Raw genomic sequence first — 25,694 nt, 5'->3', positions numbered from 1 at the left:
GAGGAACTGGTTGATGTATTGTCTTAAAGGTTCATTGTAGATTTCAGGCTAGACATGATGAATCTCATGTGGGTCCTATCTGCATTTCTGAACCTTGGGCAGTCCATAATTTACTGCTGCTCTAAGGTTATGGTTTAGGATGAACATATGTTCATTTTCACATATCCAACTCTTATCTTCGGCATCATCTAAAATTAAATGCTTTTCTTTCTTTAGGGATTCCAATCTTTTCCACTCAACTTCTGAGTAATGCTCTTTAACATTTATTAATTTAAATTATAATTATCTCTATGAAAGAAAACAGCACCCCGCCTGACCCCCATTGGTTGGTTTCAGCATGATCTTTTTAAACTGCTCATCTCCATCAAAGTCATCATATGGTCTTGTGAACGATTATTAACAATACCATATGGTACTTTCTTAAGTAGTTCTTAAATTTCTTTCTTAAACACTTTCAAATATCTCTATGTTTGTTCCTAACCTGTGCATGAGATTGGGTGAAGGTTGATTTTAAATTAAAACCTGGCCTGTTCTCTAATTCATGGGGGCCTTAGACTTCAAAGACCTTCTTTAATCTGATAATCTTAAAACAATTTTAAATCCCTATTGATCTCAAATGTGGCCAAGAAGTAGTTGTTACAAAGCTTAAACCTTTTTCTAACGTCGCCCTTTCAATCTGAGTTAGATTTCTATTAGATAAATAGGTGTCCTCTCTAGTCTGGCTCTTGCTGTCAATACCTCTGGTTCTTGTGTATTCCTTATGTGGCAGCTTTTGGAACTGTCCTTTCTCTTTGTGTTCTTCTTCAGTCCCTCCTCTTTTCTCTGTACTGGTAAAAAAAAAAAATGTGTTGGAATGACACTCAAAAGAGTATTTCTTTTCTTCTCTCTCATCTGCAAAATCTGTGATGGATCAAGATGTATTAGAAAATGTTACTATTCTTTTTGGTTTATAATGTTTAACATACTTTCTCCCTTGTTGCCACAGTTGTTGTACCTGTTAACAGCATCTTTCAGCAATTATAGTCTAGGTCTGTTTAACTTTATAGTGTGCTACAAATAAACATAGCTCAGTTTTTAGCATGGTGGTAGAGAGCTGAAGTATGAGCCTTTGTGGTTCTATATCTATTACTACACGAGACATACTTGGGTGGGTATATAAAAAACCCTTTCCTTGAGCCACTGTTATAAAAATGTGTTTGTAAGATCTAACATAGGGGATTTATAATCATAGTGTCAACTGTGCTGAATGTTTATGTATGCAAATATATTGTATGTAATCTGTACCTGTAAATTTGTTGTATTGGTGTTTGTTTTTAGGTAGGCTTATGCTCTTTGGTGATTGTACTTTGCTAAACATGTTTTAATTTGCAAAAAATATTAGTAATGCTGTACCCAGTGCTCTTGCAAGTAAGAAAATGTCTCTCCAGCAAAGATATCACCTTGCTCAACAATGGTGCATTGTGAAAGTAATAGTTCTCTTCATAGTTCTCAGAAACATATATTCTCAAGTACCTTTTTGGTTTACAGAAATAAGAGCTTCAAATACTCTCAGGCAATATTTGTTTGGTAGTGGGAAAAACGAATATTTCTGTTTTTCTTTTATTTATTTTGTAGGTTACTAAAATTGAATTGCAAACTATTATAAGTGGCCTCAAACTTTTAGGATATTTGTAATATTGGCTTTTAAGTATATGGCAATATTGTCTGCATTTAATTTGAGTTTGATAACATATTCAGCATCAGTGGATCTCTAGAACGGTTCATACTGCAGTAGCTAAAGGGCCAAAAATGAGGGGAATTATTCAAGTGAAATAGGGCATCGCTGCTACACTGATCTTGTAACTTGTATAATACCTGTGCTTCTGAAATTAAAGATAGCTGCTTGAGACTAAGCATACAGATTGCGCAAAGGAAGCAGTATGTCTCTACGATGAAAAATAAACAACACCCAACTCATGAGATAAAATGCTGTAAAGGCATCAAACATACGTGAAGCTGGGATTTGGTTCTGTGAATACCAATCTTTTTGATTTATGAAGAACATTTATATTTGTATAGAGGTTATGGCCTGACATTATTTTGTTTGGGTTGGACTTTATCGACATAATATCTACATTTGTAAGCCTAGATACCAGTAGGTTTTCAAATAGTTTAGAATCAGAAATAAATAAGGATATTCGGCAGTATGAGTCAGCTACTTCACAGGTAAAGATAGTGGCAATATGGAATGAGGGTGGAATATTAACTTAATCAAGTTATTTAACATAACAGAATGAATCAATAATGAGTAAATCAACTATTTAAAAAATTCTGAAGGAACTGGAACAGCCCCCTGTGTTAAACTGCTTACAAGATCAGGGGTGGCTTTGCTTATTTCCTGCTCAGTAATTGATTTTATTATTAACATTTGTATGTCTTGTGATTGTGAAAATCTTCATTTGGCAAAGGAATGTATTAAATGCATTATAATCGGGTACTGCTGTTTCGGAATTTTATATGGCAGGGATAAGCAACCATAAACAATATGATCACTCTTTCGTATAAATCATCCAGAGTTCAATCATTCATTCAAAACTCTAGATGCTTGAGTTCTTGAAGAAAACTTCTTTATTTCGTATCATATTCTTGACAATAAAACATGACGACTGTCAACTCATTTTGCTCTCATATCAAAGCGATTCTTCAGGGCTAAGAGATGAAGTACTGACGTCTGTTCAAAGAATGAGCGTAGGCAGGAGTTTGCCTTTGATGTATAAGGTTTATATGGTGAGTGCACAATCCTATAGAAGAATAATCCGATATTCAATCTGCGTGGTGCATGAAAATGTAGTATACCATGAGTATATGGTTCACAAAATGAGTATTTCCATGATTTGTGTGGCCAGGTAAGCTGTCCTGGCAGGGGAAACTGTCCGCAAACTGTCCTGTTGATATGTACAATACATTTTGTGGAATGTCATCCCTGACAGTAATCCCTGATTGTATTATGTGTAATGCATTTGTTCTCACCAAAGGTGATTTGAAAAATAGTTCTATGCAGCTTAGTTTACTCTACACATCACTATTCCTCAACTCTAAAATGTTTTTAGAGACCTTATACTTTATTTTATGCACTTTGGAGCATCGCAGACCATAAGGCTATAGCTATGGGTGGGGATGCTATCTTGTGCTGTGATTAAGCAAAAGTATCAGGGTCCAATAAGAACCCATACACTGTACTATCAATACATGTTTTTTTGGCCAGTGTTCGCTATTGCCTCCAAGTGAACTTTGGGAGGATACAAAGTTGCTGCCTCAAAACTAGCATAAAATGTAGATCAGCCTTGCCTGTGTCTCAAGGACACTGCAACAGCTCCATGTTGCCTCTTCTCCTACTTGTCACTAAGAGCTGCTCATGGTGAGCATGTTCTACTGGTATGAGCACAAAACCAGTGCAGGCCACCACACTTCTTTTCCTGGAGTGACTCTGCAGAATCAATCTGCATGTCTAGTGCAATAAGTACTAGGGGAGACAATCTTATCACTTCTTCTCCTGAACCTCTCACTCTCAGAATACAGATATTTGTGGTGCTACTTATACCAGCCACTCGTGGATGTGCACCTTCTTGGATAGAGGCATGATGTATTTTCAAAGGCCACTCCGAAAACAGGATCAAAGGCCATGTTTCACTAGCTTTGCACAGCTCATCCTTCGTCCTTCTTCATCAATACCTTGAGTCCTAATCACTGCTGTTACTGAGACTTCACCTGAGTCAACTTGTATGTTTTCTAAGCCTGTACATCTTTGTAATCTGAGAAACGTCAATGCTTTATGAGGTTTTAAGGTGTTTTAGCTCTACTGAGATTGCAAAGTGTAAATATCTTTTTATCCCCAGCCCTTTCCTAGAATGTTCGTATTCGAAACTGTAGGTAGTAGGTGAAATATATACCTTACCCCAAGAGCCTGTGAAATTCAGTAAAATATGCTCTTCAAGATATCAGGTGACATTTTGTGAAATGAAATTTGCAGGGGGTGAAGTTTAGATTTGTGTGATCATATTCCCTGCAATCTAATGTCCTGACCAAGATGGGTGAGACTGCAGAAAGGAGATTATTGTTTACTGTTCTGTCACTCAAGGCTACTTTCAACAGTGTAGCAGGGATGCCATGGACCCTAGTGTGAGCAAGGAAAATTCCCCTTTTATTGCTGAATGGGTAAAATACAGCACTTACCAGGATTCAATGGGCTCTCAGGTCCCCTGGCTCTGTTTAGTACTGAGTGGCTGCAGGACACTCAATGTGGCACATCCTTTACTAGCAACTCAATCTCCTTTGTCACCAATATTGCTGTTCCTCAAATTTCACTGCTTCCCCTTGACCTCTTCAACACATAAATGACTCACCTATCTGACATTTGCTGCTCACTACATTGGTCATTTTCTTTACTGTGATGAAACACAGGTGCACTTCATACTGGCTGATGGGAAAGGGGTGAGAAATCAAGTGGCAGATTACTTAAAAGACATTCAAACAAGATGGAGAGACAGATTATGAGGAAAAGGGTATTCTTTAACAGTTAAGAATGCAGTAGTTGCTCTACTGGGAACTGCAGACACATAACTTATTCCATTCTGTTTATCCAACTTTATGGGGGCCAAGTTTGTAGCCTGGATGCACTGTTTAATACTTAATCTGCCATGTACATTTTATAAAGTCTGTTCATCTAAAAGATTGTAGTTCTTTCTTCATTGCCTGCCAAACTTGAAAGTCCCTCTAAGATGTTCCTACTGCTGTCTTAAGGCATTTTTACTGAAAGTGCTGCAGTCAACAAACTGCAATGCCATGTCATAGTGCCCCAGTTGACTTTTTTGTTTTTCAGAACCATACCTCTAAAGTGAGGGTGTTCTCCCAGCATATGGGGTTGCATTGTTGTTACTTTACTTTCTGGGAACACTGTGTATTGCATTGTGGTACAGATGATGTGTTCTGTTAATGTTATTATAAACCACACTGCCAATTAAAAAGGGCCTCCTGGTGGTGGTGAATGCAAGTGTACATAGAAGAGGGCCCAGATCCATAGAGCAGAAGTGAAAAGGTGTGTCTTTAATGCTTTATCAAAAGCAAGGTGGATATCGATCAGGCTCAAATGGGGAAAGGTGGGGTGTGTGTAGGGGGTGAAAGAAGGGTTCCAGGGTTTGGAGACCAGAAAAGATAAAGAGCAGCCATCACAACAGCTCTGGCTAAACCCATTAACCTCTCAAAAACAGCTGGAGTCGCATCTGAGTGGTTGAGTAGTATCATGATGAATTAATCTTGTTTAGAGAAATCTAGGGCCATAGCAATAGAAAGCATGGTGAGCCTTGTGCTTTATGCAACTGGGAATGGGGTGCCAATGTACTGTGATTAAGAAAGGAGCAAAACAAGAGTGGTGAGGGAGCTAAAGTATGGCATGGGCTGCTCTGTTCTGAATTCTGGGCCATCTAGTGATTGATGATGCAGAAAGGCCCAAGTAAAGAGAGTGGAAGTTGTACAAAAAATTAATAACAGTTTGTGGAGCTCACTGAAGCACGAACGGGGCCATTTTGCAGAGCAGCAAATATGATAACAAGAAGAAGAAATTATGCCAATTTGGGAAGCTAGAGAAAGAGATTGATCAAAGTAGAAACCCAAATTTCTAAAAGAGTGCACCGGCATAGGGGCCAAGCCTGCAGGATTCCACTTGATGAACCACTTTCCAGGATTCTTGTCGGCAAAGAGAAGATCAGTTTTGTCGATATTGATTTTGAGTGAAATAAGTCACATCCACCAGGCTACTGCTGAAAGGCAGGGGTTGAGATTCACAAAGGATATGGCTTCCATAGAATCAAACTAAATCAGATCTGAGTGCCATATTCTGAAAAAAAGAACAAAGGATTGATAAAGTTTAGCCCAAGGAGACATATAGGCACTGAGCAAAGCAGGGCTGAAGAATGATCCTTGCGGAACCCCAGGAGTGACTGACTTGAATGAGGATCTCAAAGAGGAAAGAAGATGAGCTTTTGAGCAGTGAGCTGGATACGAGGCAATGCAGTTAAAGACTTGGCCTGGGATATGTTGTTGGAAAGACAGGCAAGCAGGTCATGAAGGGTCAAAGCAGCGTCTCTTTCTTTATCACAATGATCTTAAGACCATTCAAAAGTGCAACAAGAGCAGATTAAGCGCTGTGTTGTGGGGGTTACCTGGTTTATGTATTCTAGGGTATTGTGGTCTTCCAGGAAGTCTGACATTTGACTTTTCATTTCTTTTGTAGGATCTTAATGAGGAAAGGAAGCAACCATATGAGGCAGAATTTGCTGGGATCATTAGAGCCTGAACTACTGTACAAGCCATAAAAAGTTCATCTTGCAGATTTAATTTATTTCCTGTGATATTTCAAAATAGAATTGTAAAGGATCAGCTTGGAATGAGAACAAACATTCATCAGTTTTTGGGCTTGCTTACATTGCATTTTAGAGTTTCAAAGCTTTTGGGTGAACAGAAGGAGAGGGCATAAGTGTTGGAGGCTATATAGAGTTTTCGAGGGAATGAGTGCAGAGGGACAGGCAGTTAGTGAGAAATGAAGACTCACAAGCTGATAAAGTTTATCGGACTGGGGAGACAGAAGTATGGAACTTGCTATCTGACTGAAATATCCAGTTAAAAGCCGGGAAAGAATAATCTGTATTGCAGGCTCTGTAAACAGGGAAAATCATCTGATTCAGTGCCACCTGTGCTGTCTTTTGAAGCGTGGACTGCTTTCACATGGTTTCCACCTGTGGAGCAAGCTGAGGCTTTGATATGGAAACCAAAGAGTGCCATGACCCTAAATAAGTTTGGGAGCTTAAAGTGTGGTTGAACAGGGCATCTGATGGTTTTAGTGGATGCCTCTTGACTACCACACTCTGAGTAACCCTCAAGGGTTTGCATTTAAAGTAAGGAAACCAGCCCCTCTATGTCCAGGATGTTGTAGGCATGTCTGGTAGGCCTGACCTTAGAGGCCCCACCTGCTTTGGAAGTTTTCACAAGAGGACTAAATCCCCACAGCGGGAGTTTTCATTTTGTGATTACTATGTCTTTCATTGCAGTCACAAACAGGAAAGAAAACCATGTTGCAAGCCCCAGCTGAAGCAGTTTTGCAATTCTAAGGCTGTTGTGCTGGTAAAAGTGGTGGAAAGTACACTGGCAAAAAGGTTTTCAATAGTAGGACCTGCGCAGGCTCCACCATTGAAAACAAATTGGTTCATCCACCCCTAAATAAGATGATGGAGCAACAAGGTGGGTCAACTATGTTTATGCCCCTCTTCTAAATATACCAGGAATACTTTGCCATTTATGTCTCACCTGAGACAGTTTATGCACTGTCGCTTGCAAGATCTCTTATTAACATAAAGGAGGCACAGATATTGCCATTAATTGGCTTCATTGTCGCTCTCATTTTCTTGCTTCTCATCGTTCATCATCTGCAGTTTTCACATTCCCTTCATGTGTTTGTCTCCTTGATGGAGCATGGACTAAGTACTGATTAATTGCTTTATTAGTGTCCTTCTGCTGGTGATGTTCAGATTCAGGTTCCTCCTTTTTTCTTCATGCTTACCCTGTCGTCGTTGCTTGTCCACTGTTGCTTGCATCCACCCATCTCACATCATTATTTGGCCCTACCTGTCATTGCTGGTCACTCTCCTGTTGTGGTTGTTTACATCCCCCACTAATTTCCTGTTGTTGTTTCTTGCCCCCACTCCCCTGTCATTGTTGCTTGCCCACCTGTTTTTTTTTCTTGTTTGCTACCCTCTCATTGCTTGACTCCACACTCTTTCCCCTCCTATCATCGTTGTTTGCCCCCGCCTTCCCACCATAAAAAAGCACTGTGCTGCGGTCAGCATTGGGTGTCTCATAGCTCTTGCGGTGACTCTGCCTCAAGCCTGTATTCATTGTTGCTTGCCCCTCCTTCTATACAAAACACACTATGACACAGTCAGCACTGATCACATCATAGCTCCTATTTTTAGCCATGTTGCACAGCAGTAGTGGTGCTGCACATCATGGCTAAAATATATTGACTAAGTCTGTAGCACCTGCATAGGCGAGACCTATTAGCTTTTCCAATGCTTGCTCATATTGCAAGGTTCTTGGAAAGAACAAAGACTTGGATCTACCACTCCGTTATTGATTATTTCTATCTTAAACGCTTAATACTTTACTTCCCGTTCCGTTATGTATCATGAGGAGACCTAACAGAAGCATACAAATACATAAAAATACAAATACATCGGATTCGTCATTACCTCTGGCTGCATTGTTTGTATTACTGGAAATAATTTAAATGCCCAGTGTCTATAGTTCTTTCCCACAAGTTGGTCCATACTGCGCTTTCTGTGTCACCTTTAACTTGAATGTAGGGATAAGGTATTCCACGGAGTTGAAAGAGGCTCTCTTATGAAGGAGGACTGATATGGGCACGTACACATTACAAGAATAAAATATTAATTTACAAATTAAAGATCTTAACGGTTGATTTTGGTTTCAGCCATTTCTCTCCAGACACAGTGACTCCTAGCTCTGTGTCTAACATTTTGTTCTCTACTGACTCCAATTTCTGCAGATTGTACTCTGAAAACAAAATAGAGTTTATGGTGCAAGGGAACTCTTAAGTGAATAAATAACATTAGTTAATGTATGTAATGTATAGTGAAAGAATGTATGCCTATTGGCTGAAAGCAGAGAAAAGCTCCAAGAAACAAAATTTTGCATCAGTAAACACTGTGCAGCTGTGAAGTTCTGATCCTGTTTTGTTGATGAACATTCAATGTACAGGTATATGCATTGGATTTAAACTGCACAAACCTAACTACAAATAGTCGGTTCTGTACAAACAATCATTGGCAAAGCCAATACATCTCACCTTTTTGACTTTTGCCTTTGGTGGTGGTGTGCAGCACTAACAAAAAAAATGGTGTAATAACATGGATGCGTGTAGCCTGAACACTGATAGCGGAAGTTTCAATAAATGCATGAAGGCATATGCACATACATCACCACACATACACATGGCTATGGAATGATGCAGGCTCCACTTTATTTATCTTTCTAAAATGGCAGACAGCACTTGGAGCAGTAAGCAAAAATTGAAATTTTTACTTTAATAGTTTAAATGAAATTGCTTTGGAGGGCTGTGGGAATGGAAGAGTGGGCGGGGAAAGGTCAGTTTAGGGATAGAAGTAATGAAAAGTGGAGAGGAAAGCAATAGAGGAGTTTGGGATTAGGCAGCAGGAGGCAACACATTTAGAAGAAAGCCTAGGGGTAGAAAAATGGACGCACTGGAGTGTTGTAGATGAGGAAGCAACATAGTGTGTTTTGAAAGGCAGGGCCTTCAAGAGAGGGAGATAATTGGAGTGCTCTGAGGTAGGGGGTGGGCCCACAAAAGAGACAGCAGAAAAATACATGAAGTATCAGAAAAAGTAATTCTCTGAATTTGAGCAGTGGACTGCTACAAGTCATCTATTCAGAAGGATGGTAAAGAGATTATATTCCAAAGGAGGGACTAGCACAAGAAGAAGGAAAACAATCAAATACGAAACAAGTAAATGACAGTGGCAAGAAAGCCGATCAGTAGAAGGAAGTAGAATGGCTCTAAACCTGCTAACTTTTTTGCATGGTCCACAAGAAGATTTTGAGACCTAAAATGAGGAAGGGATTGAACGCAAGTGATCTTCCAGTATAGCCTGCCTTTTGTTTCTATTAAAAAAAAACCTAGTCCCTGTAAAATTTTAAGAAACGACTACGAGGGAAGGGCAGATGGGTGAAAAAAGTGCACACATAGGAGAGAACTACAAACGGGTGCAGGGGACTGGTGGGAGCTGGGGAGGAGGGAGATATAGGAGGCTGGTGGTTGTGGTGAATGAAGATCATATAAGGAAAGAAGGAGTTGGCGAAAGGGGAAGATAAAAGAGCTTGGTGGATGGGGATATTGAGTGTACAATGGAAGGAGGGTGGGGCAGATGGGAACAAACTGAGTCAGCCAGTAGCAGTGTGCGGATATGGCAGTAGTTGTACAGGGAGAACATCTGAAACGATGACTCCAGAACACTGACGTCATAGTTAACGCAAACGGAACCACGCTTGCGTTAACGACTCCCCCCTAGTGTGGTTAAGGCAGAGAAAAAGGTAGTCAACATCAGGAGAGAATGCGTTCAGGTAAGGGGCTGGGGCAAGGTTGAGGGTAGTTTTAGGGGTAGGGGTGGATTAAGGGCTTCACGTGAGGGAGGTTGGGGTAATTTGTTTTTAGAGGCGGGTGTGGGGGAATCGGGGTAGTTCTGGTTTTTAGGGGATCTGGGCAGTTCTGTTTTTAGGGGAGGGTGGGGGTTGGTGTTTTTTTGGGGGTGGGAGGTCGGGTTAGTTTGTGTTTTTGGGGTGGGAGGGTCAGGGTGTGTTTGTGTTTTTTGGGGGTTTCGGGGTAGTTTGTGTTTTTAGGGGGTAGAGAGGTCAGGTAGTTTGGTTTTTGGGGGTGGGGGAGTTCATTGTTTTTTGGAAGTGGGGGTCAGGGTAATTTTGTTTTTAGGGGCAGGTAGTTTTATTTTTGAGGGTGGGGTCGGTTGTTTTTAGGGTGGGTTGGGGGTTGGGGTAGGTTTTAGGGCTCAGGGTTGGTGGGGGGTATCGGGGTAGTTGTATTTTTAGGGCAGTGGGGGCGATGGCATGCGAACACCACAGATGCCATTCCACAGATGCCTTTACTAGGCATGCCTTTACAGCACAAAATCATTGTAAAGGAATGCATGGTAAAGTCATTTGTGGAAACAACGCAGTAGTTGTTCCGTCCGCGTTGTTTAGGCATGCGTGGTTGGTGCATGCATTGTTCCATCATACATTCTTTGTACAGTAATCATTTAGACAGTTCAATACGAGTCCTTGAGTGGAGACCCAAACAGTTACTAGCATTAGGTGATACATTTTCCTGTGGGCTGACTCAAGGCATAGTTGAAAAAAGTTGCACGTAAATGGCTAGAATAGATTAGAAACTTAATAAGAAGGGAATTGACTCAAAGACAATCTATGTATGTCTCTTTGATAGGTGCCCTGTCAAATGGGCCCAAAATAGATGTCTGCTTAATCTTGCATGTGTGCTTGGTTCTAAATGATACGTTCAGTTGTCTTCATTTAGAAAGTCCATATTGTGCTATAGGCATTAAAATCTCTCCCTGGCAACAAGGACGTTTGTGTGCAGACTTCCACCCTCCTTTTTCGGTACCTATGGCTATGACAGCATACAGGTCTTGTTTTTGCATTAGTTGATCATTTCGTGTTTAGTGTTCCTGTGACTATTTCAAGGTTCCTGAATGTTTGATTGCTTTGATTCTGGCCTTCGATTAGTTCTTATTGCAGCATGTGTCAATGTTCAGAATTGTGATGAGCCAGCTGCAGTCAGTTTATGGCTTTTTCTTACCCCTCAACTGAACAAATAGTGCAGCCATTTTTCTTGTTCTCAGAGCCCATGGCACCCTGGCTGCACCATTGGGTTCTGGATTGGACAGGTTTTATTGGAAAGTCAGGAACTGCAAGTACATGTTAATTCAGATTGGTCAAGAGTTATTAACGTTTTGGAATAATTTGGATCTTTCCATGTGTAAAAGTGATGGGTCTTGAGATGTAAAATGCAAATAATGAAGTAGAACATCATACAGTTATCTACCCACCTGTCTTCATTTAGGTAGCCTGGTAAAAAAAACCTGTATTTAATATAACCTCAAGTAAATAGGAATTGCTGCACTTTGTTTGATCCAATGTGTGCTCTTTGAGAAGGAGGCAGAAAGTGGGCATGATTTCTAATAGTCTTCCAGATATTACTCTTGTAACTGGATACATGCCCCAGAACACAAAGAAAGCAGTAACACAGCAGGAAAGAGTTAACAGCTAACGTTTATGGGGAAGCAAAAAATGTAATCAGTCTCAAAACTGAGCTATGCATCTTTTTTGTGGTGTACACCTTTGTTACACGGCAACGAGGTAAAAGATACAGTCAGCATGCACAGTTAAAAATACAGAGAGTTTTCTCCCCAAATGAAAAAACTGGAGCATTGGATGTGCCACTGCAAAAGGGTGATCTCAGCTAAGCTGATTTTACCATTTCACAGGAATGATGAGCAAATGGCGTAGTGCTGCCTCTCTCTGCGAATGCATCAGACACATTAAGTAGCCAGGCTGCATTTCCATGACATGGCAAATGTTACACTCTAGCAAATTAGGAAGTCAAGTGTTTTCGGTGATTCTCACCAGCAGGATACTGAAGCAGGAAACGGATTCTGTGATGTCAGTTGGTTACTGTTAGGGAGCTTGGCAGATACAAAATGGAGATTGGGGGCATGTGATAAGGTAAATGCAAATAGGAGATAGCAAAAACAAACACCTGCACTCTGCTGCAGTGCGTGAACCAAAAGTAATAAGTAGATTCCTAAAAATAAGCAGTGGAATGATGCAAGTCAGCTAGTCAAAGAGATGGTAAAGAGACTATACTCCAATGGAGAGACAAACAAAGAAGGAAGGCAAGCAAATTAGAGGGACAAAAAATCCAACTAGTGGTAAGCAATGGGTGGGCTGCATTGTAAGGTCACAATAGGCCTTTTGTAACCAGACAGCTTGCGTAGTCTCGCCGGTGTGACCAAAAGCAGGTTGAGGCTGATAGAAAGAGAAAGGGGTTTTAGAGGAAGTGATCATGAAAATGGGAGGCATGTGTTTTATGCCAGCAATGTATGCTTGCCAGGGCCACATTGGCCATTCTGCCAGTCTGGTATTCCCGCGTGGTTCCTTGCCTCAAAAATGTCCCCTTCTATTCATTGCCTTATACATTGTGGACTTTATTTGCCTATTTTTGCTATGACTGATTTTGACTTTCAGTCGCCCCTGATGCCTGCTTTTGCAGCATGCGGGATAGAGTTAAAGTATGTCTTCGAGTCAGTACACTTGACTCGGGTCTTAAATAGACTAATTCCAGGAAAAAAATAACTGCTTGTCTTAACCAGTGTTCAACCCGTAAGCGACACCAAATTATGGGTCTGTAACATACGGGACCTGAATTAGCCATTAGGCAAAATGCTAATCATCTGCAATGATCTGAAAACTCATATCTGGATACTAGCCTCTGTACATGATATGATGTTGTATGTCACATGGTATATTGGAACTACATAATTTCAACCGTTCTAAATTTGTATCACCGTTTGTTCAATCTCGCCTCTAAAAAGGAAATATTATTTCTCGGACAGTCACACTTGTCAGCTTTCACACCGCATGCTTGTCGTCTGCCCTTCCCTCCATGATCTGACCGCAGGAGACAGCTCCTTCTCCAGACATGCACACAGTGTGCTGCTGTCTGAGGGTGCCTCCATTGCTGTCTGTCTCTAGTAAAGGGTTGCACATTTTATGTTCTGTGTGTGGCTTTGCTATAAATTAATTGGCCTTTCTTATTTATTTTGCAAGCACAGCGAGGGCAATGAATGCATTATAGCTGTTGCCCAATTAGCAGCAGTCGAACGTGTTAATCGTTATTGAGGCTCCTTGCGTGAGATGAATGTGATATATTCATTACTGTTTTGCTGCTTTCTCGCACCATGACACTGTTGTGCAGCTGCTTTAAATTGGCCTTTCTGTCTGCTCTTATCACAGATTGAGAATGTGGATGTCTGCCTCAACTTTCTGTCAGCAAGAGGAGTGAATGTCCAGGGTTTGTCCGCTGAAGGTAAGAAAACATGCTTTCTTCACTGAACATGTCATTTCTTCTCAAGATTGGATTACACTTGTCTATGGGAAACACTTGGCTAATAATATCACATATACTTAGATTACAGATCCTCTGATTTCACATTTTTTCTGCCAAAAATAGGCCTATGCTACTGTTCCTTAGCAACAACACATTGACATGTACAAATATATATCACCTTCCAAAAAAACAGAAAAGGCATCCATTTTGGATTTTGCATAGAAGGAGTCATGCACACTAGCCAAGCAGGCTCCTAAAACATTGGAGGAAGGTGTCCCAAAGTGAATTTTCCCTTTTTAACTGTTTGCTCCTTGATTCAGAAAAATTGTGAAATGGAATTGCACCAAACTTCACATGCAAATATAACTTTGTACATAGAAGTGCTTGTCTCTGCTTAGGTGTAAATCCGTTCAGTCGTTTTTGATAAATTAGTGTTTTAAAACGTTACATAGGCACGAAGCAAATACATTTTAAAGCTATCTAAACTGTTAATTCCTGGATACCATGTGGATTCACAAATCCAAGTAAAAAAGAATAAGGGTACATCTTTGGAGACATTTTTTTATCCTGTTTCCATTGCAAATTTGCAAACCCTGCTATGGATTCGCAAATTTGCTGTGCTCTGATCGACTCCCAACATTGAAAAATGTCTTTTGCGGTCACCATTACCCAATACAATGCACGCAACACCAGGTTGTAAAAAGTCAAAATAAAAAGGGCGAGTTGTCTTGGTGAACCTCCCCTGAAAAACAGGGCCAAGTGTGGGACCAGGGTCACAGGGGCCTGATAATTATTTCAATTATGTAAATACAAGATGATGAAGTATAAAATCTACAAATCCTTGTGTTTCATCAGTCCATGCCTGTCCGTCAGTGTATCTCTTCATAGCCTGTGTTAGTGCTCTCATCCATTGGTTCCTGATGCAGTGAAACAACTCAAAAAGAGGGCATCCCCTGCAGAATGCCATAAAGGGCCTTAGTCTTCTACATCTCATAGATATTAATTGGCTTACACCTGATTAGGGGGCACTCCGAAGGGTTGAGGGCCCTCCTGAAACCTAGTTAACACCCCATCCTGATGTTTAATCCAGATATGCACTACAAATTTCTTCTGGCTGCCACCTGAATTCATGTACCTATTTTATTATTTTTGACGTGCACTATCTGAACAGGATAGCTTGTAGGAAAGGGAAAGGTAAATCACATTGGGTGCTTCCCCATGGGATTTCCTACAAGGAGGTACATCTTTGAATTTCCTTTGACATATTTTGAGAACCTCTGGATTGCACATGATTTTGTGATGAGCAAACATGAACAATCATTTTTACCGTACTGATCACAGAAGTTCCAAATTTACTTACAATTATGTTCCAATGTTTTACAGAAATATTTTGAGCAATGTTGTCTAAAAGTACTTTTGGCCATGCCAGTTTAAATCGAGGAATTGTCATAACTTTAAAAGCGTTGGTTTGTTGCACACTAGGCCAATTGACCTTCCTTATGCCACGTTTTAAATTAAAGGAGTTGGTCATGATGGTAGACACTCCAGCCTCTGTCTTGTCAATTTGCTTAAAATGTGCCTCCAAGTTTCGCGCAACAGCCCATGATCTGTGTCATGTTTTGCTAAATTACCTGTATATTTGATCCCTTTGTTGATAAACTGATGACACGAACAGGGCATCTGACCTTGAGAAAATAGTATGTGGTCTGCTTTCGTCCCCATAACAACCAGCTATAAAGCAAGAACCACTCACTTATCGCATCTCTTCATGCCATCAATTAAAATTACAATCTCAATGATTTATCTTCAGATGTATGATATAAATCTGATAAATAATTAGAATAATGTTGAGATACATTAGAGCTGAAAATGTGTCCGACATATAAAACCTTCCACTTACACAAAGTCACTTTGAAAGTGCACGTTGTTGACAGATACACACCTTTGGTTTATGACCTGTGAAGTCCCTTTCTTGCACAAACACCTTGTAAATGTTAGTCTAGTCCCTAGGGTATGCTAGACTTATTAGCTGCGGACACATGCACCTTACTAAAACCCAATCTGGACATCTTAGGAAACAGAGCATTTTGAAAGGTCAGAAAAATCTTATAAACATTTGTCACATAGAAACCTTTAGTTGTGCTTTTCTGACTTGTCAATGATGCACAGTATGAACATACAATGCGTGCCACTAGATACGTACACTCTACACAGGATTGATGTTTATGCCATACCCATGACTGAAATTCGAAATTATTGACTAAACACTGATGTAAAGCAATTTGAAGCACATTTCACAAAAACTAAATCGAGTTTTCTTTGTGCAGTTTCTGATATAGACAATCTAAACATTTGCAGTTCAAGTGATGCCATCTTGCATATAAACTATCAACAGTCTCAAAAAGCAGTGACCGCAGGGATCAAATGTGATTATAATAAAGCAAGTACCTAAATAGCATTCTGCTAGCAATATGTAGCACTGGGTCTTTATGCACCCTCATCAGTAGTGATAACCTGTACAGGAGTACACCCGTATTACATCTGTGGTGTGTAAGATGTAGTTCAGGGGTATAGACCTTGCAGTTCATGAGCATAAATCACCATCATACATGAAAATTCTTAGTGCCTCCATCCTGGTATAATTAGGGTCCAGTGAGCCCTCCATCTGAGTTTCAACTGCCATAAACTCACAATTCAACAGATGACTGTGTTTCACACATATGTATTTTATTTACATGCATCCCTGGTACAGCAGTCCATAAGAAAACTATGCACAGCTTATGGTGCTCCAGAAAGCCTGGTAACATTTACAGTAATTCTGACAAGTGTATATTCAGCCTGGTACCTTTCACACACCTACTTCATGCATGCGTAAGGTAGCACTATTTGAAATTTCTTCTCAATAGGTATGAGAATCTCTCTTCCTTCCCTGGAAATAAATATGACAACTATCACCCCGAGTAATGTCCACTCCAGAGTGGGAGCACAATAATCTGGTCAACAGGAACAAATATGTGAAGGTTTGATGTCAGTCCCACCTAACGTCTTTAGATCCACCTAAATAATGACTATGCCTTGGTTTCCCTTTTGGAATGCATGTGGCTTTTGTAATGAAGGTAGGCCAAAGTCGTGAGTAGGTCCTTTCTCTTGAGCATGAAATTGCCTACTTGTATTGCTGGCTCTATGACTCCCCTGTTTATTGTATAAACCAGAATCAACAGATTTGATTTTGTTGATTTCTCTATCAAGCAGGAGGCCAACAAACTGATCCTTACTGTCACATCTAGGGTCATGGGTTCAAGGCAAGAAGGTCCACTCTTTCATGAGGTTCTTCAGACAAGATTACATTCCTTACTGTTATGTTTTTTACAGTTGCAGGAGTTTTCTGGAGAGGGTACTGATGTTACCATATTGATGCCCAGTACCAGCATGTGGGTGGGGAAACTCCTGGCCATTCCGTAACCAATAGAGTAACAGTTCCCAGAGGTGAGCTTACCCACTTTTGCAGCACTTCAGTGTGTTTTTCTGTAATCTATCCCACAGCACCCCTTTCCCTAAAACTAACAAGCCCTTCATCCCCTTGTCAGAGCTCTCTGTGCCCACCCAGATGTGTGACTATGGAAATGGGCAAAACCTTCCTTATTATCGCTGTTAACCAGTTCTGTGGCACCTCCCATTGGTTTTGAAGCCAAGCTGACACGGCAGACAAAGGGAGGCTGGCCTAAGTGTGAACTACATTTGCCAGTGAAAGGGTAGGCACCCTTGGAAGCTCAAGAAGGGGCTGGGTACAGCCCCCCCGGCAAGCTTGCTCAAGGGGGAAGAACACCGCTCCACACCCAAGCACTTTGTCCACTGTGTAGGAGCAATCCAAATCTCACCAAATGGGAGCCGTTCCACAGTCAGGTAACACTAGACATTGTCAGAAAGGCACATTTGGCATGGGCAGGAACATGCCAACTTTATAAAAGTGTAATTTTCAAAATGGTAATATAAAATCTGTTGGACTTTTTTGCTTATGCAGGGCAATCTTTTTGTCTACTGCCTCTTATTTTTTCTGACCTGTTGCTGTTGGCTTTTGAACTCTGAGCACTTTACCACTGCTAACCAGTGCTAAAGTGAATATGCTCTCTGTGTAAATTGTATGTAAATTGGTTTATCCATGATTGGCATATTTGATTTATTAGTAAGTCCCTGGTACAGTGCACTAGAGGTGCCCAGGGCCTGTAAATCAAATGCTACTAGTGGGCCTGCAGCACTGGTTGTGCCACCCACATAAGTAGCTCTGTAATCATGTCTGAGACCTGCCACTGCAGTGTCTGTCTGTGCAGTTTTAACTGTAACTTCGACTTGGCAAGTGAACCCACTTGCCAGGCCTAAACCTTCCCTTTTCTTACATGTCAGACACCCCTAAGGTAGGCCCTAGGTAGCCCCAAGGGCAGGGTGCAGTGTATGGTTAAGGTAGGACATATAGTAGTGTGTTTTAAATGTCCTGACAGTGAAATATTGCTAAATTCATTTTTCACTGTTGAAAGGCCTGTCCCTCTCATATGTTAATATGGGGTCTACCTTTAAATCTGATTAAAGTGTAGATTCCCTTTAGGGAACGGATGGACATGTGGAGTTTGGGGTCTCTGAGCTCACAATTTAAAAATACATCTTTTATTAAAGTTGATTTTAAGATTGTGTGTTTGAAAATGCCACTTTTAGAAAGTGAGCATTTTCTTGCTTATACCATTTCTGTGACTCTGCCTGTTTGTGAATTCCCTGTCTGGGTCAGTTTGACAGTTGGGCTGGTTGCACCTCACACTAGACAGTGACACAAAGGGAACTGGGGTGTAGCCTGCATATCGTGATGAGCCATTTGTGCAATAAGGGAGGGGAGGAGTGGTCACACACACCTGAAAGGGCTGTGCCTGCTCTCACACAATTCAGTCTCCAACCCCCTGGTGAGTGTCTGGGGCCTGGCCTGGGCAAGGCAGGATTTCACATTCAAAGGAGACTTTACTTTGAAGTAGGCCTACTTCAAAGTAGAACTTGGATATAAGAAGGGCATCCAAGACCACAGACTTTAGAACACTTCTGGAAACCAAGCGAAACCTCTGCCTGGAGAAGAGCTGAAGAGCTGAGGAAGAAGAGCTGCCCTGCCTGTGACTGTGCTTTCTGGAGCTATCCTGCAGTTGCTGCTTCTGCCAGAGTAAGAGGGCCTTGTGTGCCTTCCATCTTGAGAAGAAATCTCCAAGGGCTTGTTTAGAACTTGCCTCCTGTTGTTTGAAGTCTCAGGGACAGCAAAGACTTCTCTCTGCCAGCACCTGGAGTCTCTGGAGAGACTCCTACTCTGCCCTGTGATGCCCATCCAGTTCCTGGGACCCTGAAAGGAGAAGCTGGAAGCCTAAGAGGAGGAAATCCACGCACAGTGTGCCTTGCGGGGAAAATATCGAAGCGATTCCGATCTGCGGCTGAAGAAACGACACGCCGCCGGCACCGCGGCTGAAAATCAACGCTCATCGGAATCGCGACCAAAGAATCGATGCACGGAACTGGAGTAATGACGTACAGCATCGCTGATGGAGACTTGGAGATCACAACCCACGTTGGGTGGTTTTCGGATCTTTGTGTGGCTGGATTTCTGACGCAAGTACCGCGGGGCATGTAAAAACAACGCAAGGCTTGCCTGGACCCGAGAGTGCTGATAGGATCAACCCATCGCTCTCCTGCGGAGAGAACAAACGACGTGCCCTGACCCACGAAAGGAAAAACAACGCAAGGTCTCTCTCGTGAGTGGAATCGATGCATCGCAAACCCTTTTTGATGCACACTCACCCGTGCAGGGTTATTTCTGATGCACCCAAGGTACATTTTCACACTAAAAGTGTTAGTGTGTGTTTGAAACTACATAAAGACTCTCTTTGCTTTTTAATTGATAACTTGACTTGTGTATTGTGGATTTTTGTCATTTTGGTCTTGCTTTGTTTAGATAAATATTCTCTATTTTTCTAAACCTGTGTTGTCATTTTGTAGTGTTTTCCCTTAATTTACTGTGTGTCTTGGTACAAATACTTTACACCTAGCACTCTGAAGTTAAGCCTACTGCTCTGCCAAGCTACCAAGGGGGTAAGCAGGGGTTAGCTGAGGGTGATTCTCTTTTACCCTGACTAGAGTGAGGGTCCTTGCTTGAACAGGGGGTAACCTGACTGTCAACCAAACATTTCTAACATTGGTGGTCGGCGTTTGGGATTTGGGCTTGCATTTGTACTTGACATACAGTGATTAAGTGTACACTACTATTTTGAGTTCAGACCACTTCGTGACCACATACTACTTGTCTTGTGGTTCTGCTTTTTGTTCTCTGATGTCCTCCTGGAAATATTGCTAAAATGTTTGGACTCTGGTTTTTGGTTGTGAAGCCTTTGCGGAATGGAAGTCAATTTCTGGCACCTATTTATCTATAAAAAGTGGCTGCTTAAAGCATTCTGCATGGAAAGGGGACTGGCTGTGAACAAGAAATCCAGAAGGGAGGATCTTGAGTCAGCCCTTTTTCAGTATGAGTTGAAATGTTGTCAGGCAACACCACCAAATGAGTCTGAGGAGGAGAACTACTCTGAAGAGGAGGGCTACTCTGAGGAGGAGGCCAGTGGCCCTGAGGAGGGAACAGAAAGAGAGGATTGGCTCCTAGCTCGAATCCGGAGTCTGAAAGAGATAGAAGCAGAGCTTGAGAGGGCTGAGGAGAAGAGAGCCTTAGCCTTGGAAAAAGAAAGGATTGCAGCTCAAGAGCTGAGCTGTGAAGCGCTGAAGCTGGATGCCATGACGGTTGAGTCCAGTTCAGATGGTGGCAGCAAAAATCTTGTTCCAACTTAGCTTTTTTAGTTGGAGTGTAAATTACTAATAAAATGACTCCTTGATTCATTTCTCTCACTGCTCCCAAACTGAAATTAACAATTGTAACTTGTTGTAATATAAGACAGTGTTTTTCTATGAGTAAGCCAACCTGGCTACCGTGAAAAATGACTTTGGGGGATATTGACTTCTAGGACACATAAAACATTAAATATGTGTCCTATTTTTTAAATAACATGCTTCTTGCCATGTGAGTATTTAGGGCCTACCGTAGGGGAACATAAATACTAAAATGGAACATTTTGGCCTGGCAATTGTTTGTGTCAGGCCAAAATGGCAGATGAAAGCTCCCCACTTAAGCTTCAATGGCAGGCCATGTCTTTAGCAGGTCTTAGGTACATGCAGTGCCATATATTATGGACCAGTAAGTAAATTACATATGTTAATTAGCAGTTTGCCAACTTTATCATGTTTAAAAGTGAAAGCACAAAAGCACATGCACTTTATCACTGGTTAGCAGGAGTAAAGTGCACAGAGTCCTGTGGCCAACAAAAACAGGTTCAGGAAAAAATCAAGGGAAAAACCAAGCAACAGATCTTAATTTTTAGCACTCGTGAAATTACATTGGTCAGTTAAAGTTTGTGAACAGTATGACTATTTGAAAATGGCAGCACTTAATGAACCATTTGCAGCCCAGAAACACTTTGAGCTGAACTTGGTCAATTAAAGATGACTGAGGTTTGCAAACTTCATTTTATGTTTGCGAATGTGAAAACAACTAATGCAGTGGAAGATTTTAAATGCCATGTCCTGACTTGAGTACTTACAGTGGACAGTCTGGGTGCATAGGATTGTGCATAGGGCATGGACAAAGGTTGCACTCTGAGCCTGGTGCTCGTATGCAAGTGCCTTTCTTTATCAACTTAAAACTCCTGCATTCCAGGATTAAGTCAGCTCTGGTCCTGACATAGTTGGAATTCAGGATTACTACAGAAGTAATGTAGACTTGCATACAGCAACGCCTTTATGAGTATGCCCGCAAATTATTAAATATCCATGCAAGGCTGGCACACTAACTGAGCTAGATGCCAGTCAGTGTGGATGGAATGTTTTATATGAGCTATTTGTTTCAGAATAAGCACACTTTTAACAACAAGGTGCTTTTACACAAATGATGTTGGCAAACTCTCAGCTCAAGATGCTGGACATGAAGTCTTTAGACAAACAGGCACCTGTTGATCCCCCAAGACTTTGGGGCGAGATTATAGGGAAAGGACCCATCTGAGTTGCCACTTAGAAAGACAGTGGATGGACCAAATATATCTCGGAATGAATGATGTAAAAAACGAATAAGTGAGGCAAAAGAATGGAACTTGTCACCTGCATTAGTCAAAGAAATCATATGTCCTGCATATGGCTTTATTTTATGCCAGGTGAATATAAGTATTATTGAAAGTAGCCCAGTGCACTTACTTGCATGGGGTTAAGGCAGTCCAATTCCTGTAAAGGCAGTTTTGAACATTTAAAACGACACCAAGAATATAAGAAACAAATATTTACGTGAAGTAATTTGAGCAAGGGTATATAGAGCCATTCTGATACTTGTATGGTCTCATTTTTGATAAGCATAATATTTTTAATAAAATATTTCATGTAGTACTTTATTCCACACACAAAATAATTTATTTGAAAATCAAGAACTCACAAGTATTGTGTTGCAGTCACTTATTTATCTAGAGATTCCTTCAAGTAGTCAAAACATTAGAATGTACAGTTTGTTGCTTTTAGTGAACAACCTTCTTTTCAAAATGGTTTGTGCGTTCAGCAAATAGTCCCTGATGCATACTGAAACATAGCACCACTTGCACTGTAAAAGAAGCACTTTATAGGAGGTAAAATAATATATGGAAAATCTAGTAGCATGATAGTTTGTGAGCAGGCCAGACTTGTGCTAACTGGTGGGCTGTTGCGTGTGGTACGGTGTACTGCTAGTGGTGGTCATTTTATTGCCATTGACTCACCACAGGCCGTCTCTCCTGCTTGAAGTGCTTACAAAGAAGCAAGACAAAATGGTTTTAAAGCATGTGCCATAGCCATTTTTTTTGCATTTGGGTGGTTCCTGTCTCCTGCAGAGTTAGCACGAGCAGCACTCACCTTTAGGCTTTAGGAGCGAGGGAAAGGGTCTGCTGTTGCTTAGCTCAGACAGACTATTACATGTATGATAAAGACTCTAAATTCAAAACTGTGCATTTGTTTGTGATGTAGTATTTGCAACACTTTTCAGTTTAGTTTATAAATGTATACAATTGAATTGAGTGGCAATTGTTAGAACTCCAGATACAAATCAAGAACTTTTAAACATTGATGCCCCCACCAACACCCTCATGGCAATGCTATTACTGAACCAAGAGGAAAGCTGTCTTTCTTCACTAAACATGGCTCAGAGTTTTACTATGGATGAAGTAACATTATAGTTGTTTTGCTTTTGCGCAACAAACACTCTCAACAGATGTATTTAAAAGTGCTTTCGTGTGATGATGAAAGAAAAAGGAGTCAGTGTGAAAAACATAATTTCCGAGGATCACACAGTGTGGACAAGTGGAAGCCAGCATTGATGCAAGTTTTTTTGCAATTCAACCACTGCATGGTTATCTCATTCTCACTCCTGTTTTATATCAAAATAAAAAATATTTTATTCTTTGAGGTGCTGAATTAGTGCACTGTGTTAAATACATCCAGGCTATGAATGTTTCATAATGATAGGTAGTAGAAGTGTTTGGAGAGAGCGGTGTTTTAATGTGAAAGTTAAAATAAAAACCAAAGCACCCATCCTTGGTCAGTGCATTGAGATCATTTGCAACATGTAGCTGAAAGTCTTTATTCAGTGTCATCCATTCTTGATTTAATTCATCCAGCCACTCCAAACCACCCAGATGTTCCTTCTCTGAGCCAAACAGCTCTGTCTCCAGTCTCTATCCATCCACTCTGTGATTGGATAAGGCTCAATAATGAGAAGTGAGTGGTATAATGCACCACAGTCGCATTTTTTTCAAACCATTTTGGGGGGCAACCTCTCCATCCCCTACATGGAGTGGTCTGACTTACTTTCTGGGTTTGCCTACTACATGCAATATGGGAACAGATTCGACAAACTTTTCCATGGCTACTTTAGATTCCCAGGCCAGTGACACGAGAGAAATTCTCCCCTAGGCTGATTCAGGGTGTAGTTGTCAAATTTTCAAAACAGTTTTTGAAGGGTACTTAAGCAAGCAAGCCTGTGGTTAGCTGGTGATGGCCAAAGCCCACCTTATATTTTTTAAACAACAGTCAACCAAAAGCTGTTACGCCGTGCCTTAAAAGGATGTTTTTTTAAAACTAATTTAGGGGTTCAAGAGACTTTTACATTCATGACAAAGTTACCAGAAATATTAAAACTACATCTAAGAATATTTTCTTTAGTTAATGTAATTCCATTAATTTCAGACAGTAGTGTATGATGCTTGAATAGCAACACCACTTATGAGAGAGCCTCTTTTCGATGCATTAGGTCAAAATCACATATTCTGTGCATTCAATTCAATCTGTTTTTGGGCACAAACCTCACTACAAGTGCTAACTAACAAGAACATCAAAGCAAATGATGTGTGAAAAGAAGGGGGCCCATGGATGGACTTGCAATTCGTTATGCAGTGTTCATTCTACTCTGATATTTTGGTGGGTGCTATCTCAAAAACAAAAACAAATTAATTTGCATCATCTTTCATTTGTAGAAATAAGAAATGGAAACCTGAAAGCTATTTTAGGACTGTTCTTCAGTTTGTCTCGCTTCAAACAACAGCAACATCAGCAGCAGCAGTACTACCAGTCATTGGTGGAGCTCCAACAGCACGTAACTCATCACACCTCTGCGCCTCCTGAAACCAGCCAAGCCAAAACACAAGATATGCAGTCGAGGTAAGTCTGCTTAATCTGGCCACTTTTCTACCTTACCCTTTTAATGACTAAAAGCACACCTATTTTTACTTTCTTTAAAATTTCAATGAAAACACAGATACATTTACATTGGTGTGGTTAGTTGTGCACATCTCACTTTCTATCTATTGAAAACTCTTTTCTCACAATTAGAATGACTGCCTTTCTAAATACGGTCCAGTACTTAAACCAATAATGTAGCCAGGTTGTCATGAGCCCTAGATGAAGGACGGAAATGGGCCCCCTATCTGCTGTTCTGATTGTAAATTACAGCAATAACTACGGTTGATAGGGGCTCTCGGGCCTCTTTGCCCCAGTGCCACTACACCTGCTGCACCAGTGGAAACTACACCCCTGCATGCAACATTTCTTGATGCAACAATTGAGAAATTGGCTGCCATATTTTATATTTTCGAATTATTGGTTTTGCTTAGAGGTGGGTCTACCAGAAGATCTAAACGGGGCCCCACGCATTGGCGCCACCTGTTGACTCTGTTTTTCATTTTCAGAAACTTACTTTGATTCCAGGCAACCTTTTCAAAGGAACATTCCTAATGAAATTGTTATACAAGTTTGTTTATACAAGTTATTTGAGTATAATGGAATAGTATCATGAGTGAAAAACATGTACTGAAAGTACTTTTCTAGAATATGTGGTCTACAGCATCATGAATAAAACTTTGAGAGTGCCTGACTTTTTACATCATGTTTTGAACTACTGCAAGGCGTTTTGGTATATCATATTACGACCACAGACACTGAAACCATGATATGCTATGTAGAACCAATTCCCATGTTTTGTAGGGTAATGATGATGCATAGTACTTTGTGTTTGGGCATGGACGTTTTAGGTGCAGTGAACCTGTGTGCTAGTCATTGCTGGGTGCACTACTCCCTTATAATACACCATCACAGTTTGATTAATCAATTGTTCTTTTTCCCTGCTACCACTTACTCTTTGTCTGGACCCTCAGAATGAATATTTATCTAAGAGTGGCTGTAAGAAATTTAGTAAGCTGCAAACAATAATTTCAAAATACAAACTTATTTAGTGAGTCCGTTTTCTAGAGTCGAAGATGGTTTAGTACTTTTGAAGTATTTGTTTAAACACATTTATATATTTTAATAATCAAGGAAAAAGGTT

At 40.7% G+C, this 25,694-nt stretch overlaps 1 protein-coding gene across 5 annotated transcripts in view; it reads left to right on the top strand.

The window, feature by feature from the left end:
• The window catches only part of NAV3 (neuron navigator 3), a 1,001,553-nt gene that overhangs the window by 264,260 nt on the left and 711,599 nt on the right, over positions 1 to 25,694 (top strand). For all 5 annotated transcript variants that reach the window (XM_069228788.1, XM_069228787.1, XM_069228786.1 and 2 more), the window contains exons 4-5: positions 13,651 to 13,723; positions 24,349 to 24,532. In XM_069228788.1, the coding sequence (XP_069084889.1) occupies positions 13,651 to 13,723; positions 24,349 to 24,532 (257 nt within the window). The remainder of the gene's footprint in view (positions 1 to 13,650; positions 13,724 to 24,348; positions 24,533 to 25,694) is intronic.

The sequence above is a fragment of the Pleurodeles waltl genome, chromosome 4_1, assembly GCF_031143425.1.
Source record: "Pleurodeles waltl isolate 20211129_DDA chromosome 4_1, aPleWal1.hap1.20221129, whole genome shotgun sequence".
NCBI classification, from domain to species: Eukaryota; Metazoa; Chordata; class Amphibia; order Caudata; family Salamandridae; genus Pleurodeles; species Pleurodeles waltl.
This window is presented reverse-complemented; position numbering and strand designations above follow the sequence as displayed.